The sequence below is a fragment of the Grus americana genome, chromosome 22 (genome assembly GCF_028858705.1).
Source record: "Grus americana isolate bGruAme1 chromosome 22, bGruAme1.mat, whole genome shotgun sequence".
NCBI lineage: Eukaryota > Metazoa > Chordata > Aves > Gruiformes > Gruidae > Grus > Grus americana.
Genome location: NC_072873.1, coordinates 1,468,202 through 1,483,948, shown reverse-complemented (window position 1 = coordinate 1,483,948; position 15,747 = coordinate 1,468,202). Strand labels below are relative to the sequence as shown.

At 63.3% G+C, this 15,747-nt stretch overlaps 1 protein-coding gene across 1 annotated transcript; it reads left to right on the top strand.

Annotated features, from left to right (window-relative positions):
• Positions 1-535: 535 nt before the first annotated feature.
• Positions 536-15,243, top strand: NGFR (nerve growth factor receptor). Its single transcript, XM_054801565.1, has 6 exons — positions 536-660; positions 4,401-4,542; positions 8,907-9,266; positions 10,880-11,123; positions 11,824-11,984; positions 12,060-15,243. The coding sequence occupies exons 1-6, from the start codon at positions 619-621 to the stop codon at positions 12,359-12,361; spliced, it is 1,251 nt and encodes a 416-aa protein (XP_054657540.1). The 5' UTR covers positions 536-618; the 3' UTR covers positions 12,362-15,243.
• Positions 15,244-15,747: the final 504 nt, after the last annotated feature.

Sequence of the window (15,747 nt, the reverse complement as noted above, 5' to 3'; positions counted from 1 at the left end):
CAAGGGTTGATTTACAAAGAGCAGCTTCGGATACCGCAGCATCAGCAGCGCGTTCCCCGCTGGGGGCTTCTCCGTGTCACCCGGGCGGCTGTGACAGACCTTGGGGTCCGGGTCCTGGCGGGGTCACCAATCCAGACACCCGTGGGGTGCTGTCCCTTGTCCCACGCAGCCGGAGGAGGTCTGGTCACCCCTCCCCAGCCACGGCCGCTGCCCTGCTCGGAGCTGCAGTATCAGGGATGTGGGCGTGCGTTTGGGGGGATGGATGGACGGACGGACGGACAGCAGAGGAGGGTGCGTGGAGATGGATGGGTGGGTGGGTGTGAATAATTGAGGGGCTGGGGCGAGCTGGCTGGCGACCAAGCACACCCCAAAAGCGCTTCGTGGGAGGGCGGGGGGTCCGGGGGGGGGGCCCGGAGGGGTCTGGGCTTTGTGTGCCGGCGGAGGAGGGTGCTGGCTCGGCCGCTCGCCGTGATGCTCCGGGGGCGGAGAGGAGGAGGAGGAGGAGGAGGGACTTGCAGCCCTTTTCTGGCTGCCGCCGAGGCGACGGGCGGCAGAGGGAGGGCAGCCCGGCCGCGCACCGGCTCTCGGGGGGGTGACCGGCCCCGCCGCCCCCGCACCATGGCCGGGCTCCTGCCGCTGCTGCTGCTCCTGCTCCCGGCGGTGAGTGCGGGCCCGGCCGGGGGGAGCGGGGGTGCAGCATCCCGGGGGGAGCCCGGGGTCCCCGAGGCACCGGGCGGGGGTGGGATGGAGGGTCCCGGGGTACCGAGAAGGGCGGTACCGGGATGGAGAGTCCCGGGCGCATCGCACAGGGGTGGCGGAGGGTCCCGGGGGTACCAGGCTGGCAGGCACGGAGGGTCCCACGTGTACCGGGATGGAGAGCCCTGAGGGTGCGGAGCGGGAGGTCCCGGGGGTACCAGGCAGGCAGATGCGGGGCTGGAGGGTTCCCGAGGGCACCGGGCAGCAGGGGGGGGACCGGGCGGGGGGGCCCGGGGGTGCCAGGCAGAGCACTTCTGGGTGCGGAGGGGGCCGGGGGGGGTGATGGGGGACCCACAGGGATGGCTCATGCAGCCCCCTGATCCCGCTGCACCGCGCTCTGTCATCCCTTTTACCCAGGAAAAAGGATGACAGAGCCCTCGGTCACTGGGGGCGGGGGGGAGGAAGCTGCCCCCACCCCACTGCCTCATGTCCTGCCATCCCACATCCCCAAAATCTCCCTTAGACCTTCCCAGCTCCAAACTCGCTGCCCAGAACAAAGAGCAAGACCCTGTTCCCCGGCGTGACCCCCCGGGATGGGCACAGCCTCGGCGTGTGCCGGAGACAAAACTTCAGGGCACGGAGAGAGGGAAACGCCCGGAGCAGGGCGGCCGGGTGGGCACCCGGGGATGGACCCCCCTACCTGGGGCAGAAACAGGGCTGAGGTTGGGTGGAGGATTTGATGGGGGTCCAGAGGTTTCGTTACGCAGCGGGACCCCTTTCGGGCAGGGTACTAAAGCCGGTGCTTTAGCGGTTTCACGCAAAGGCTGAGGAGGAGAGCAGCGTTTGCGGCGCTGTGCCGGAGGGTCTCCTTCCCCCGTACACCCACGGTACCGGGCATGGGGCCGGGCTGGCCGGGCTCCCTGGGGATCCTTGTGGGAGCAGGCGGGTGGCAGGAAAGGCAAGAGCTGTCCCAGCCGCATGGATTCAAATGATTTCTCCCCAGGGAGTTACCCACCTCGGGCGGCTGCAGCAGGGCTGGGTTTTGGTGTCCCCCAAATCTCCGCAGCCGCCTCCCCGGGTCAGGGCTGAGCCCAGCCGTCACCAGCCAGGGCACCCGCTGCCTCGGGGCTGGATCTGCCCCCCGGAATTACACCTGCCGAGCGGGGAGGGTGGGGGGTGCGCACAGGGGGAGCCCGGCTGCTCCGCTGAGCCCTCGCTCGGGCAGGTCCAGATGTGCACCCACAGCTGTGGCCACAGCCCCGCGGCCACCCCAAATCCCGGGCACCCCATGTTTGTTGCTCCTTACCTGTGCTGCTTGGCCGGTAGCTCCACGTGGGAAGAGGCAGAGCCCTCCCAGTCCTGCTGTGCCGAGGCTTGGCCAGACCCGCAGACCTCAGATGTGGCTTTCTCTGCTGCCCGAAGTTTGGGGATTGCTCAGAGCCAGGGGTTTGGCCTTTCCTAGACAGGGTGCTTCGCCAAGAAAGGCAGAGCCCGTCTGCCAGGCTCACGGGTGGTTCGGATCCAGGCTTGCCGCTGGGCCCATCTCCAGCTGTAGCATCCCCTCCCTTCCCCGCTTTGGTGTGAAGTGATCTTCTGTGCCAGGGACCCGGAGCTAACGGTGCCGTGCCGAACTCCTGCTTCTCCTGGTTCCCTCCGAGGCCATCTCCTTAACTGGTGACATCTGCTAGGACACAAAACCCCCGTGACACAACTCCAAAAGCAATTAAAAGCTTACAGAGGTGTTGCTCGCGCCCTCCGTCCGTGCCCCCCTCCTTGGTCCAGCTGTCAAAATGCTTTATGGTGTTAATACCTGTGGCTTTGTCAACAGGAGTTGTGTTAATAACATGCACATTTCAGCGGGCTAATGCAGACCATGTGCCCCTCGTATAAGTGTGTTAATCTTTATGGGGGTTTCAGTGCTCAAGACAGAGAACTGTAAGGGAAACGCCAGCAGAGCTGGGGGGGGGAGGTGTGCAGCACCTGGGATTGGAAGTTGCATTTTCTACAGGATTTAGGAGCGCGGAGGGGGTGACCTGGCAGGGGGAGGCATCGGCTGCTCCTGGCAGCCCTACGAGGAGGGGACATGTGGCCGGGGGGGTCTGGGTGTCGCACGGAGGAAGCGGCACGGCCAGGTCCCATCCCCACGGGCGTACGGAGCCGCTTGCAGCTGCCTGCGGCGTGGGAGAGCTGGCCACTGCCGGCCCCAGCTGCGCTGCCCCAGCCTTCCCAGCACTATTTATAGCCAGGCACATTCGGCTGCTCCCCCGGCCCCGCTCACGGCTGCTGCTGCCGCTGCCACAACCATGGGGAGGTGGGCAAACCCCCGCCCGAGCAGGGGAGATGCTGCAAGTCAGGGCTGCAGGGGATGGAGCAGCGGGGTGAGCTCCAGCCAGGTTTGCTGCAAAGCCCCACGAGCTGGATCTGTCCCCCAGGAGAGGCACGCAGCCAGCCCGCTGCAAAGCGAGCCCCTTCCTCACCCCCAAACCCATTCCCTGGCTGTCGTTTGGGGGTGCTGGGAAGCTCCCCGCTCCCCAAACCCTCCTGCTTACCCAGCTGCAGCCCAGCACCAGAGCAGGCTGCCAGCCTGGGCTGGCGAAGCAGCGCCAGGGAGGAGAGCACATGCTTTCAAGCGCAGGGTAATTGGAGCACTTTGTCATTCAGATGCCTATAATTGGCGCTCCATTGTCTCAGCCGGGCCGGATGCTGCCGGATGATGCACAGCGAGTTCATAACGCCGCATTGTGCAAGGAGGCGGCCAACTGGCTGACGAGGCATCCAGATGCACGGGGAGGGTGAGCTTCTCCAAGCATTAGCTGAGTTTCTCCCCCCAAAAAATCAGGCTTAGTTGGATGGCAAAGGGATGGTCCAGTCCTGGAGCACACCTGCCTGCGAGCAGGGGGAGCACAAGGAACCCTGGCAGAGCTCAGATCACCGCGGGCATCTCGGCGGCCCCGCGCCCAGTCAGAGATGCTTCCTGCACCTCAGGGGCCTGGCCAAGAGGTGTTTTGGGGAGCAGCCGTTCTGCAAACGCACCCCAGGCTGCAAAGTGCACGTGCAGGGTGGCTCCGACCCCACCGCTCGTGGCACATTTATTGCTTCCATGTGTGACGACAGGTTTTATAAGCAGATACGCTTACTTCCATTAGACAGTCATGTTGCTGAAGCTCTCGGTGCTCCCTTCAAATTCTCCTCTTCCATCGTGGGGTCTGATTTCTGATCCCCACGTGCAGGAAGATCGCTGCGCAGAGCTGCCAGCCCAGCTCTCCAAACCCTCCATCGCAGCAGGCAGGTCTCCCTGCTGCCAGCCCGTAGGCAGTGCCCTGCCTTCCCCCAGGCTGGGAAGGGCTGAACCCTTCGGGATGGCAAAGCATCCTTAGAGGGGACAGCCCAGATGACAGACCAGGGCAAACAATGCTGTAACCCTGCAGAAAAGCCCACATTCCCCCCTGCCCCCAAAATACCAGCCCGGACCGTGGGCTTTCCCGACCTCCCTCCTGCAGCAGCACTGGGCAGGGGCTTTCTTGATGAGCGAGTTTTACACAGGGAAGGTGCTTCTCTCAGGACCTATATTTCGTGGGTGAGCCCTGACATGGGATGTCCGCCCCAGAGCCGGACCCCGCCTGGATGCGACACGCTTCTCCGCCTGCCCTTGCAGGGAGGGTCCCGTAACAAGGGTCACCTCCCGGCTCTGTTCTCTCTCCCAGGGACCCGCCTGGGGCTCCAGGGAGAAGTGCCCCACCAAGATGTACACCGCGAGCGGGGAGTGCTGCAAAGCCTGCAACCTGGGAGAGGGGGTGGTGCAGCCCTGCGGGGTCAACCAGACCGTCTGCGAGCCCTGCCTGGACAGTGAGTACCTGCTCCCCTTGGTGAAGCACCACAAAGGGGCTGGCACGGGGTACGGGGGGGGCTTCGGGGACCACGAGTATTAGCAGGCACTTGGGTCTCCCCACACGCATCCTCCTTCCTTCCTGGAAGTGTTGCCCAGGCACAGTTTGTGCTGCCTGCCCCTGCCTTTCCACGCACAGCGCAGCGGTCCCGGGCACGGCCCTTGCAGCCTTCCCAGGCATCTCTGCCCTGACACCGGCGTTACGCCCAGCGCGTCCCCGAAGCATCTGCCCTGCAGATCCCAGCCATGGATGCAGCAGCTCCCCCCCGCCCCGTTTTGGGGCCCATTGGTGCCAGGCACCTTTGCAGATCCCTTCCAGCACCGTCTCCCTCCCGATGGCTCCTCGGCTACTGGCTCGTGACCAGCGTTTGCCTCTGAAACATTCCCCTCCCCACGCTGACTGTGCCTTGTCAGATCCAGCCACGGGGATGTCTCCCAGTGAGCCACCTGTGGGGCTTTTTTTTTTTTTAAAAAAAAACCCCAACTTTGTAAATACTGCAAAATAAAAGCAAGTTTGAGAGGGGAGAAGCAAATCATAGGGTCCCCAAGAGAGGGGAACTGTTTTCTCCTGGCCAGGTCCAGGCACATTGCCTATGTCAAATGCTTCATAAATGTCGGTCGGAGATGTGTGCTGGAGACCTGCTTAAATGCTTACAGATGAAGTGGTCCAACTATTACTGTTTAAACAACGCCATGATAGGCATAAGCAATCTGCCCTTCAAATTCACTGCTGCAAACCCTTTGAAGGCCTAAGGACAAGTATTTGTAGGAAAAGCTGTGCCAGCCAAGCCAGGATTGCTCCGGGGATGCGATTTGAGAGGGGGAAGGGACAGAGCACGGCTGTGGGGGAGCGCAGAGGAGGCAAAGTCCGGGGCAGGGGGGAGAAGCAGTATAAGCAGAGCAGCGCCAGCACAGAGCAGGGGACGAGCAGTGTCAGGGCAGTGCTAAAAATACCTCTTGCTTTCCTGCAAAATCGATGAACGGCGCTTGCCCTCCCAGCGCCTGGCTGCAGGGATTGGGGAGGCTGAATCCCCCCCCCACGGCTGCAGCCTCGGGGCCGCTGTGCAGGATAACCCCGCCGGGCTCAGACCCATCTTACGGCGAGGTGCCAGGCGTCCACCGCGCCCTCCGTCCCCCCGAGGGCCCTTCCTGCAGGGAGCCTGGCCAGGGGCTCCAGCTCCCCCGTGAGCAGGGCTGTAAATCCAGAGGGTTGCTTTGCCTTCCTGGGGGTGCTCAGATGAGCCAGTTTCCTGCAACACCCTACGCTTCCAGGCTGGCAGATGGCTTGTCTCCCCAGTTTTTTTTCTGGGAACCAAGAGGATAAAGGGAGTTTCTGCCCTCCCTGGAGGAGGTGGGATGTAGAGGTTATGGAGAGACCAGGATTGTGACCTGGGTGCAGTGCTGAAGTCGGTGCACCAGCTGGGTCGAAGCACCACTGCTCTGGTTTGCATCCCAGCTCCTCCTGCCCAGCCCTGTGTTGCCCCAGGCCAGGAATTTTACATTTTTGCAGGGGGATTAACATCAGGCAGCAGCTCTGTTGGGTCAGGGAGCTGAGCTGGAAAGTACCAGGACAAAAGGGTCTGGCCCCGTCCTCCACCCCTGCGGGGACGAGGGCAGCCAGGAGCAAACGCTGCAGCCCCGAGGCCTCCCAGCATCACGCACAGGCTGAGAGCAAAGCCCCAGGGCAGCGCTTGTGCCTTGCTTGGCATTGCTGCTGATGGGCCAGCACAGCTGAGTGCTCCTGGCCCCAAGCAGCTGCTCTGGGACTGGCAATCCCCCTTTCTGTGCCTCAGTTTCCCCCTTCACCTGCCTCCCAGTCCAGCAGCTCACAGCCCTGTCCGCCCCAGCTTGGGAATACCCGCTGTGTGAGATGCCACTTACCTACCAGGGCACATGAGCGTGGTGCCCACCCCAGGGCAGGACCAGGCAGCTGTGAGGAGGAGCAGCACCAAGGCAGGAGCAACCTCACCACCTCCAAGACCCACAGACAAACCAGAGAACCACAGGCAGGACAAAGCCCCTGCAAACCCTCCTGCTTTACACCCCCAGCCCTGCCCCAGCTGCAGCCTTTCATTCATTCACTCATGAACGGCAGCACGGACTAATTAATCCCCAGAAGCTCATCAGCTGGGAGCTGCTGGGTGGGGGTGACCGTGGGGTGACTCATGGGTGCAGGGTGCTGCAAGGGGGCAAACGCTCCCCCAGCTCTTCTCTGAGCCCAGAGCGGGATTTTGGGGTGGGAAGAGAAGGAGACCTGCAAAGCCCACCGCCAGCCCTTGCTGGGATGGGGACAGGGTCCTTTTGGACCTGGGCTCGCGCTGGATCCCGCAGGCGCTGGGCAGGTGCAGGCAGCCTCGGTCCCGGCAGAGCGCCCTGCCTGCCAAGCGTGAGCCGGCGGGGAGGAATGCGGGCACAGCCCTGGGCCGCCGAGATCCCCACCTCCACCCCGGGCTGCCTCCGAGCTCTCGCCTTGGATGTCTTCCCGATTCACCAGCCAAATTGTTTTGCAAAAATTTGCTACAACCAAAGCACCACCCTTGCCAAAGCCCGCAGGGGCCGGGGGGCCAGAGGAGACGGTCCCTGCATTAGCCCAAATGACCACTTGCTTTTTTTTTAATTTTCCTTCTCCCCCTGCTTGCCAGCCACCCCGATTGCTGCCTCATGATTTATTTATCCCCCTCGCCAGCCTCCATTGCCGCGGGGGGGGGGGGGGCCCTGTTTGAATCTCAGCTGTAATCGCTCAGCTCAGATACCTTGCTGCCACTGAAAATGTGCCCACTCAGCCGTATGCCTTTCCTGGCCACTTCCCCGCTCTAATGGTGCCTATCAATAATTCAGAATAATGCAAAGGATGAGCCCAGGTTAATGGGAGCTGTGCACGCCGGCGGCCGACCCGGTGCTGCTCCGGCTCTGCTCGCTTGGCCGGGCAGCGGGGCAGGGGCTGCTCGCCCCCCCCCCCCGGGGCAGAGCCGAGGCGGCAGCAGTGGAGCGGGTTCATCCCTGGGGTCCTGCAGTTCCAGGGAGGGCAGGGGGCCGGCCCCAAGAGAGGAGCAGGATGCCCAGACACAGACACGGGGCAGGGGGAGATGTTGGGGGTGGAAACGTCACGGCTGTCACTGCTCAGGGCTCGTGGCGAGAAAGCAGCTGCCGAGGCTGGGACGGCACCTCCATCCCTCTAACCCTGCCCATCACCAAGGTCTCGGGGCTCTTCATTCCCCTCTATCTTGAAAACAGCCAAAAATTAAGCAGCAGAACAGCCCTGCCCTGAGCCTGGCCATGGCTCGACCTCTCCTCGGCCACCCGGGGAAGCTGGAGGCCACCGAGGGTGGGAATTGCTGTCCCCCACAGTCATCCTCGGGAGACAGGCAGGTAATTAAAGATTAGCGCGTGGCTGGATTACCTTCCTGAGGAGCAGGGCTAGCGGAGGGATTGCCCTTGATCTCCCCGACACCTTCTTCATCACGGAGGCTGGACTGCGCCCCGGCGTTTCGGACAAGGGAAGGCAGGGTGTTGCGGCAGCGTGGGCTGCGGGGGGATCGATGGGAGGCAGCTGGCACGGACGGCAGCTGTGCCTCCAGGACAGGAGCTGACCCGTCTTCCCAGGCTAAAAATATCTTCAAACACCTTTGGGAGCGGGCAGGGGGAGCGAGGGGGCGCGGGGGTGGCTTGCCGGTCTGCGGGAGGAGGATTGATTTCCCCGGCAGAGTCAGTCCCGCAGGATGAAACCAGAGAACAAGAAGCCCTGGGGTCAGCGGAGAGTCAGCAATTAGTGTTGTAACCTCCTGTTCGCATCACACCCCGCATCTCCCGGCCTCCCCGAGCCCGCCGGGGACACGTGGCCGAGGAGGGGGGCGCAGGGCGGCGATGCCCCGAGGGATCCCCTGGGCAGGATGCAGAAGGGAAAGTGTTTGGGGAGCAGCGATGGCTGCAGGATGCCCACGGGGACCATATGGAGGTCGAAAATGGGGGCGATGCTCGCTCCGGCTGGGGACAAGGATGCTTGCCCAGGGACACGGGCACCCAGCTCTGGGATGGGTACGTTCCCCACTGAGCTGGGGAATTGCTGCAGGAAGGGTGCAGCTGGTAATGGAGCCTGCGGGCTGGGGGTGCTCGGTGGTGTCGGGGGGCTGCCGGGGAGGACACCTCTCCCTCTGGCCCAGAGGAGGGGAAAAATGGGGAAAGGGGAGATGGTGCCAGCCAGCAGCCGCTGCACAAGCCCATTCCCCAGCCCGGCGCTACTGGGCGATGGGACGAAGCCGGTGGCCATGGGGATGGGGCTGCCATGCCGGGGACCCGGCTCACCTCACCCTCTGTCCCCTGCCAGGCGTCACCTACTCGGACACGGTGAGCGCCACGGAGCCGTGCAAGCCCTGCACGCAGTGCGTGGGGCTGCAGAGCATGTCCGCACCCTGCGTGGAGTCGGACGACGCCGTGTGCCGCTGTGCCTATGGCTACTACCAGGACGAGCCGAACGGGACCTGCAAGGAGTGCCGGGTGTGCGAGGTGGGCTTCGGCCTCATGTTCCCCTGCCAGGACTCGCAGGACACGGTCTGCGAGGAATGTCCCGAGGGCACCTTCTCCAGTGAAGCCAACTTCGTGGACCCCTGCCTGCCCTGCACCACCTGCGAGGAGAACGAGGTGATGGTGAAGGAGTGCACGGCCATCTCGGATGCCGAGTGCAGAGGTAATGCCGCCTTTTCTGGGGACAGCCGTTGCAGAGCGGAGAGCTGGGTTCGCCTCATGTTCCCCTGCCTCAGTTTCCCCTTGTACCACAGCAATGGGGAGGCAGGGGCACGTCCCTGGGCTTGGAGGAGAGGAGAGGACCCCCGTGTCCAGCTGAGACCCCCAGCCCTCGGGCTCTTGCCGTGAGCCCTCACCTCCCTGGCACACGCCCGGCTTCCTTGGCCGAGCTCCCGGCAGGACGCTGCCGCGGGTGCGGGCGCTGTGCCGGGTGGCTTTTGGTGCCCAGGAACAGCGAGCGGAGCCGAGAGGGTCACCGGTCCCTGACGCCATGCTCGCCACCGCCCGAGCCTTCATCAGGAGGGAACTTGGCAGCCGATGGATTTCTGATGGGAATTAACTGCCCTTAAGAGCCGGGGAACAGCCGACCCCGCAGCCCGGGAGGGTTCAGTGCCGGGGGAAGGGGGAGAGCATCATTGACCGGCAGCAGCCCCCCGCCGTGCCAGCCTGCACCCCACTGCCGAGCGGAGCCCCCCAAGGAGTGTCAGGGCCGCGCCGGCTGGGGACACCCCGGTTGCTCCTTGGCAGCAGCAGCGTGATTCCCTGCCCCGAGCCCGGACGGGGAGAAAAGGGCTTTGTCCTGGCTGCTGCTGATTCACAGCGCGGGGGCAGCCAGCGCAGCTCCCTTGAAAGGGTCGAGTAAATGGAGCCATAAGTCAAGGAGCACAGGGCCAGCTTTGTCAGCCGCCAGCGGGGCCCCGCCGGAAACGGCCGCGATGGCCACCGAAGCACCGCTCCGAAAGGGCAGCAGGGTTCGGCGGGGGGGGGGGCGAGATGCCAGCTCCCCGCCGCGGCACCCGCTCCATCCTCGTGGCACAGCCCCACGGGAGAGGGGTGCGGGGGGGTTTGGGAGGGAGCCGGTACCCAGGGGAGGGGATGGGGCAGCTGCAGGTGGAAGCGTTTTCCCGGGGCAAGACGAGACGTGCCCACTCGCTCCGTGGGACAAGCCTGGGTGCGGCAGGAACGGGGTCACTCCCGAAGGGGCCGGGGCTGGTGGGGGCACGTGGCTGCAGGCAGGGGCCGGGAACGGGGCAAACCCAGGCTCTGGTGCTGCCGGCAGCAGATGGGCTTCGTGCGGGCGGCAGCTGGGTCGTCCCGGTGCGGATGTGCGGTGGGTGGGAGGCAGCTGGGCCACGTCCCTGGGCTTCGGTACCAGCGCTGGGAGCCCAGGGCTCCGCCTGCAGCTTGCACGTTGGGGGAAGAGATGCAGGAATCGAGCAAACCCAGTGCTGGGGAAGAAGGGCTTACAAAGCCGTGTCCGTGTCCAGCCGTGACCAGGCACCATCAGCCATTTGGGGCAGGGGACGGCTTCAGCTTGTCCTGGGGACCGGGGAGGCTGATGCTGTCTGGGGCCAGGGGACAAGGTGGTTTGCAAGGACACGCCTGGGGACACGGGGATGGGGCAGAGCTGGCACCTCCGCAAGCCCCGCAGCCTTTGGGAGAAGATCGCTGCAGAGCTCGTTGTCCCTTCACCAATTCCCTTGCCGCAGCCCATTACGAGGCATGGCCGGCTGCAGGGCTGATTATTCTCATTTCTTTTCCTCTCCTGCCTGGCAGACCTCCACCCTCGCTGGACGACACACACGCCGTCTCTGGTGGGCTCCGACAGCCCCGAGCCCATCACCAGGGACCCCTTCGACACTGAAGTGATGCCCAGCACCCTGGCAGACACCGTCACCACCGTCATGGGCAGCTCGCAGCCCGTCGTGAGCCGTGGCACCGCCGACAACCTCATCCCTGTCTACTGCTCCATCCTGGCGGCCGTGGTGGTGGGGCTGGTGGCCTACATCGCTTTCAAAAGGTGGGGGACCAAGGCAGCGTCGTGGCAGAGGGTTTGGGTAGTGGGAGACAGGCTGTCACCCCCCTCAGAGGTCCCGCAGCCGGAGATGTCACCAAGAAGGGAGGGAGGGGGCCAGGCTGGGTGGGTAGGAGCCCGATTTCAAAAAATGCACGAGAAATCAGGTTGAGGGGTGAAAGAGGGAGATGGCAGTGTATGCCACACACCCCCCACAAGCCCTCATCGCAACACCCCCCCCACCCCTGCTCATTCCGGCACGCCGCGGGCGGCCGTCGCGGCCGATCACGCTCAGCGGCTCATCCCCGGCGCGCTGGGTTTGCACCTGCCCCGTGCAGGCCAGGGCCGGCTCGGCGGCTCCCCGGGCACCCGGGGCTGGAGGCACCCTGAGGGTGAGGGGGCACCCACCGGCAGCCCCGGGACCCGTGCAAGCTCCGGCAGCGCAGCTGCATTTTTGCAGCAGGTCCCTGCGGAAGGGAGCCCTGCCCCGGTCCCTTGCAAAGCTCAGGAGCTGGGCACCCCCTTGGCAGCTAGAAATGCCGATTTAAATCGATCCGGCTGCTGTGCTGGAGAGGTTGAGCCAGGAGCTGTGGGAGAAACACTTCTCCCTGGGAAAAGTCCCAGGAAAGGAGGATGAAGCACCGAACTTGCTCCCAGCCAGGGGATGTCACCGCTGGCTGTCACCTCCCCGCTCCTCTCCCCGCAGGTGGAACAACTGCAAACAGAACAAGCAAGGGGCCAACAACCGCCCGGTGAACCAGACGCCTTCGCCGGAGGGGGAGAAGCTGCACAGCGACAGCGGCATCTCGGTGGACAGCCAGAGCCTGCACGACCAGCAGCCGCCCGGCCAGAGCACCCAGGGGCCAGGTAGGGTGAAGCGGGTGCCGCAGGGTGGGCAAGGGCATCCCGGGGATGGGCTTAACGCCGCTTTGTCCTTCCCAGCGCCCAAGGGAGACGGGAACCTCTATGCCAACCTGCCGCCCAGCAAGCAGGAGGAGGTGGAGAAGCTGCTGAGCAGCTCCGCGGAGGAGACGTGGAGGCAGCTGGCCGGGGAGCTTGGCTACAAAGAGGACCTCATAGACTCCTTCACCCGGGAGGAATCGCCCGCCCGGGCTCTCCTGGCCGACTGGTCCTCCAAGGAGACGGCCACCCTCGACGCCCTGCTCGCAGCCCTGCGCAAGATCCAGCGCGGGGACATCGCCGAGAGCTTGTACAGCGAGTCCACTGCCACCTCTCCTGTCTGAAGGGTGGCCCGGGGTGGCCCCGCGGGGTCCCCTTCCCCCTTCGCCCCCTCGCCTCTCCCCTCCCCGGCACTGACAGCCCCGGAGGGGAGGGTGGGAAGGAAGCGGGGGCTCCCCGGGCCTCCCCAATTTACAGTCCTGTATGCACTGAGCTCCTGTTTTCGGTATCGCCCCCTCCCAACGCCCCCTCCCCCCGGCAGCCCGTGAGCGGGTTGGGTGCGGGGCTCAGTCCGGCTCAAAGCCCATCTGCCGCCGGAGCATCCTCTGCAGCCCCGGGGAGGCTGGACGGACGGACGGACGCACGCAGGAATGAGCCCTGCGCTCTCAGCCCTCTTCTCTCTCCCCTTCCATCTCCTTCTCCTTCCTCCCTGGGGCTCTGGTTCTCCTCTTCCTCCTGCCCTTCCTCCTTGGCCCACCCTGCCGCTGTCTCCTGCTCCCCCTCCTGTGCCCTGAAATCCAGCTGCTTTCCCCAAACCGCCGGCGAAGGGCAGGGCTGCGATGGGCATGGGGGGAGCTGGAGCTGCCGTACTGGGATTTTGGGAGGGGAGCGGTCCTACGGCCGGGCTGCGCCATGGGGGGTGGGCTGGGGAGAAGGACTTGGCTTCCAGCAGCCCAAGCTACACTGTGAAATTTGGGGGGCGCAGCCCCCACGGAAGCTCCACAGGGCTGCCAGCATTTGGTCTCGGTGAGGAGCGGCCGGGACCACCCAAACATTGAGGACCAGACATCTGGGTGCCACCTCCTCCCCGGCACTGGAGCTCCACGGGGGGGACACGAGGTCTAAAGGGCTGAAAAAGTGCCTGCCCGCCGCGGGGACACGACCAAAGGGCTCAGCGCATCCTTCCCCTGCCGCCAGCCCCGGCGTCCCCACGCCGCACCGACCCGGGAGCGAAGCCACCCTGCCGCGATTGCACTGTCCCTCCTCGCCCGCAGACCCAGCCGGGGCTGGTGGTCCTGACCCTGCTTGTAAGGGCTCCTCCTCCTCCTCCTCCAGCACTGTGACGGTGGCTCGGAAATGCCCCTGCCCGCTCCCCTGCGGGCCCTTCACCTCTGCCCACCCTGGGTGCACCGACTGCCTCCCCGGGGCACCCTTGGGTGCCCCCAGCTCCTCCCTCTGCCGGGATCCCCCGGGGAGGGGACATCACCCACCTCTTCCATGCCTCCAGAGCTATAAGTGCATTTTCTTGGCATATCAGCTCCCCACCCAGCACCCAGCTCACCCATGGGTGATGCTGGAGAGCAGCCGCCGGGTGGGTGAGCACCCCATTCTCCCCGCCATCTGCCACCCAGCGCGGCCCCGGGGATGTCCCCAACACAGCTACGGCTTTTACATCTCGCTTGCCCGGAGCATCATGAGCTTTTTGCAGAGGAAGCACTGCAAGGCGAGCTGGTGCATGGCACCAGAGCACGTCTGTGCCTATGGACCCCCCCTTCGCCTCTGGATTCGGCCAGAAACTCTTTCCTGAAGGCAGAAGGTGATTTTCCTCCCCTCCTTAAGGAGATAAGCAAGACTTGTAAATAATATCATGTCATTTTACTAACTGCTCGGTGTTTCTACGTGTGACGCGGGGTGATGGCGCTCGCCCCGGCCCCTCTGCTCTTCCTCACTTGCTTTCCTCCTGCAAGGTGAGCTTTCCTTTTGAAGTCCAAGCCTTCGGTCCCACCTTGTTTCTGGCCTTAAAGACTCAATGGGGAGGCAGGGAAACACACCCCCCCCCAAAAAATTGCCGCAGCAGGTCCATGAGAAACTTGGGAACATGGATGGATTTGGCTGTTCCCAGCTGAGCTGCCGGACATCGGGATGGAGAGCTCGGTGCTTTCCGAGGGATTGGAGCCTGCATCGCTAAGCTCCAAGCATCCGGGTCCTTCAAAAGCTTTTGGGAATTTTGTCCCCTGTGCTTTGGATGATAAAGCGGCACAGGCTGAATCTGGATCTCCAGGATGGGCTATGTGATGCCTCCTGCCTTCACGCAATGAAAGAGCAAAGATCCCTTTGGAGGAACAACTTTGGCCACTGGCTGCCCGTGCCAAGCCCGTTGGTTAGAAACGCTTGGCCTTGACGGGGCTGCGAGTCCCATGTCTGAGTCCCGACCCTCTCCCATCACTAAAATCCAAGGAAACCACCCCAAATCTGCAACCCCACTTGCAGTGGGCAACTCCGGCGTACAAGCCTCCAGCTGGGTCGCCGGCTCCTTGCAGACCGAGCCATCCGCAGGGATGCTTTTGGATGAGTTTAAATGTTGGTTATCATCAGGTTGTTTCCATTGATCCCTTTTTTTTTGGTGAAGCAACTCGACTACGAACTAAGGGCGGCTTGGAATAAAGTGCCCAGATCAAAAGCAAAAAACTGCCCGATTCAGTCTGACAAGCCGACGTGACCGTACCTTGCCAGCTGGAAATTGCTTTTCTTCAGGACAATATTGCCATGGTCTCAGGTTTCAATTGCCATAGTAAAGGGATTTCCTCAGGGCTGAGGAAAGGGAGACAAACTCAGCATCCAAAGAGAAGCCAGGGGATGCCTCAAATCCCTGGCTGCAGGAAATAAATAAAAATAATTTAAAAAAAAAAACAAACTAAGGAGGGAAAACCAAGCCAAAGTTAGTGCTCGTCGGTATGTTTTGTGTCCTTTTCTAATGTTTCTGTTGTACAAAGAAGGCGTGTTTCTCCACTCACCCCCCTCTAATACCAATGCCGATCTACTAGGAAGTTTTACGGTGAAGAAATAGCCGTCGTAGAAGGAGTCTGGGGGGTGTGCGGGTGGGGTGTGAGCAGCATGAGGTGGGGGGGGCGATGCACGGGGTGGGGGGGTGGCTGGCCGCCGCGCCGGCCGGGTGGGTAGCTGTCCTTGTGTATCCGTCAGATGCCAATAAAGAGCATCACTGCGTTGGCGTGCCGCTTGGTTTTTTCCCCCGCATCCCCGGGAACGGAGACTTGCGAATCCGTGATAGGAAGGATGGCCTCGAAGCCTTCAAGGTGGTTTTTATTTTTCCCGTGTTCTTCCCCCATCCTCCTATTTTAACCTTATAAATAGCAGGAACGTAAAGTCTGATCTTATCTGGTGGAGAAGGATTTCTTGGGAGCGCACGGAGGAGACTCCAACCTCAGCCAGGAACACGGCGTCAGGAGCTTCGCACGGCTTTGCACGACGGCTTGCTGCGGTGCCGGGCAGCGTCCCAAGCACCCAGCGCTGCCCACCACGTCCCTGGGAGGGTACAGGGGGTGCGCTCCAGGAGAGACATTCAGTGTTGGGAAAAACCCCAGAAAAAGAGGATGGCTTCCTCCTCCCGCCCCTCCGAGTTACTGCAGCTGCTGTAAAAGAGCATTAAAAGGCTCGAGTCCACTTGAAGCGTTTGCTGCTTTGGGCACAAGGCGCCTATTTCTGCACCCCG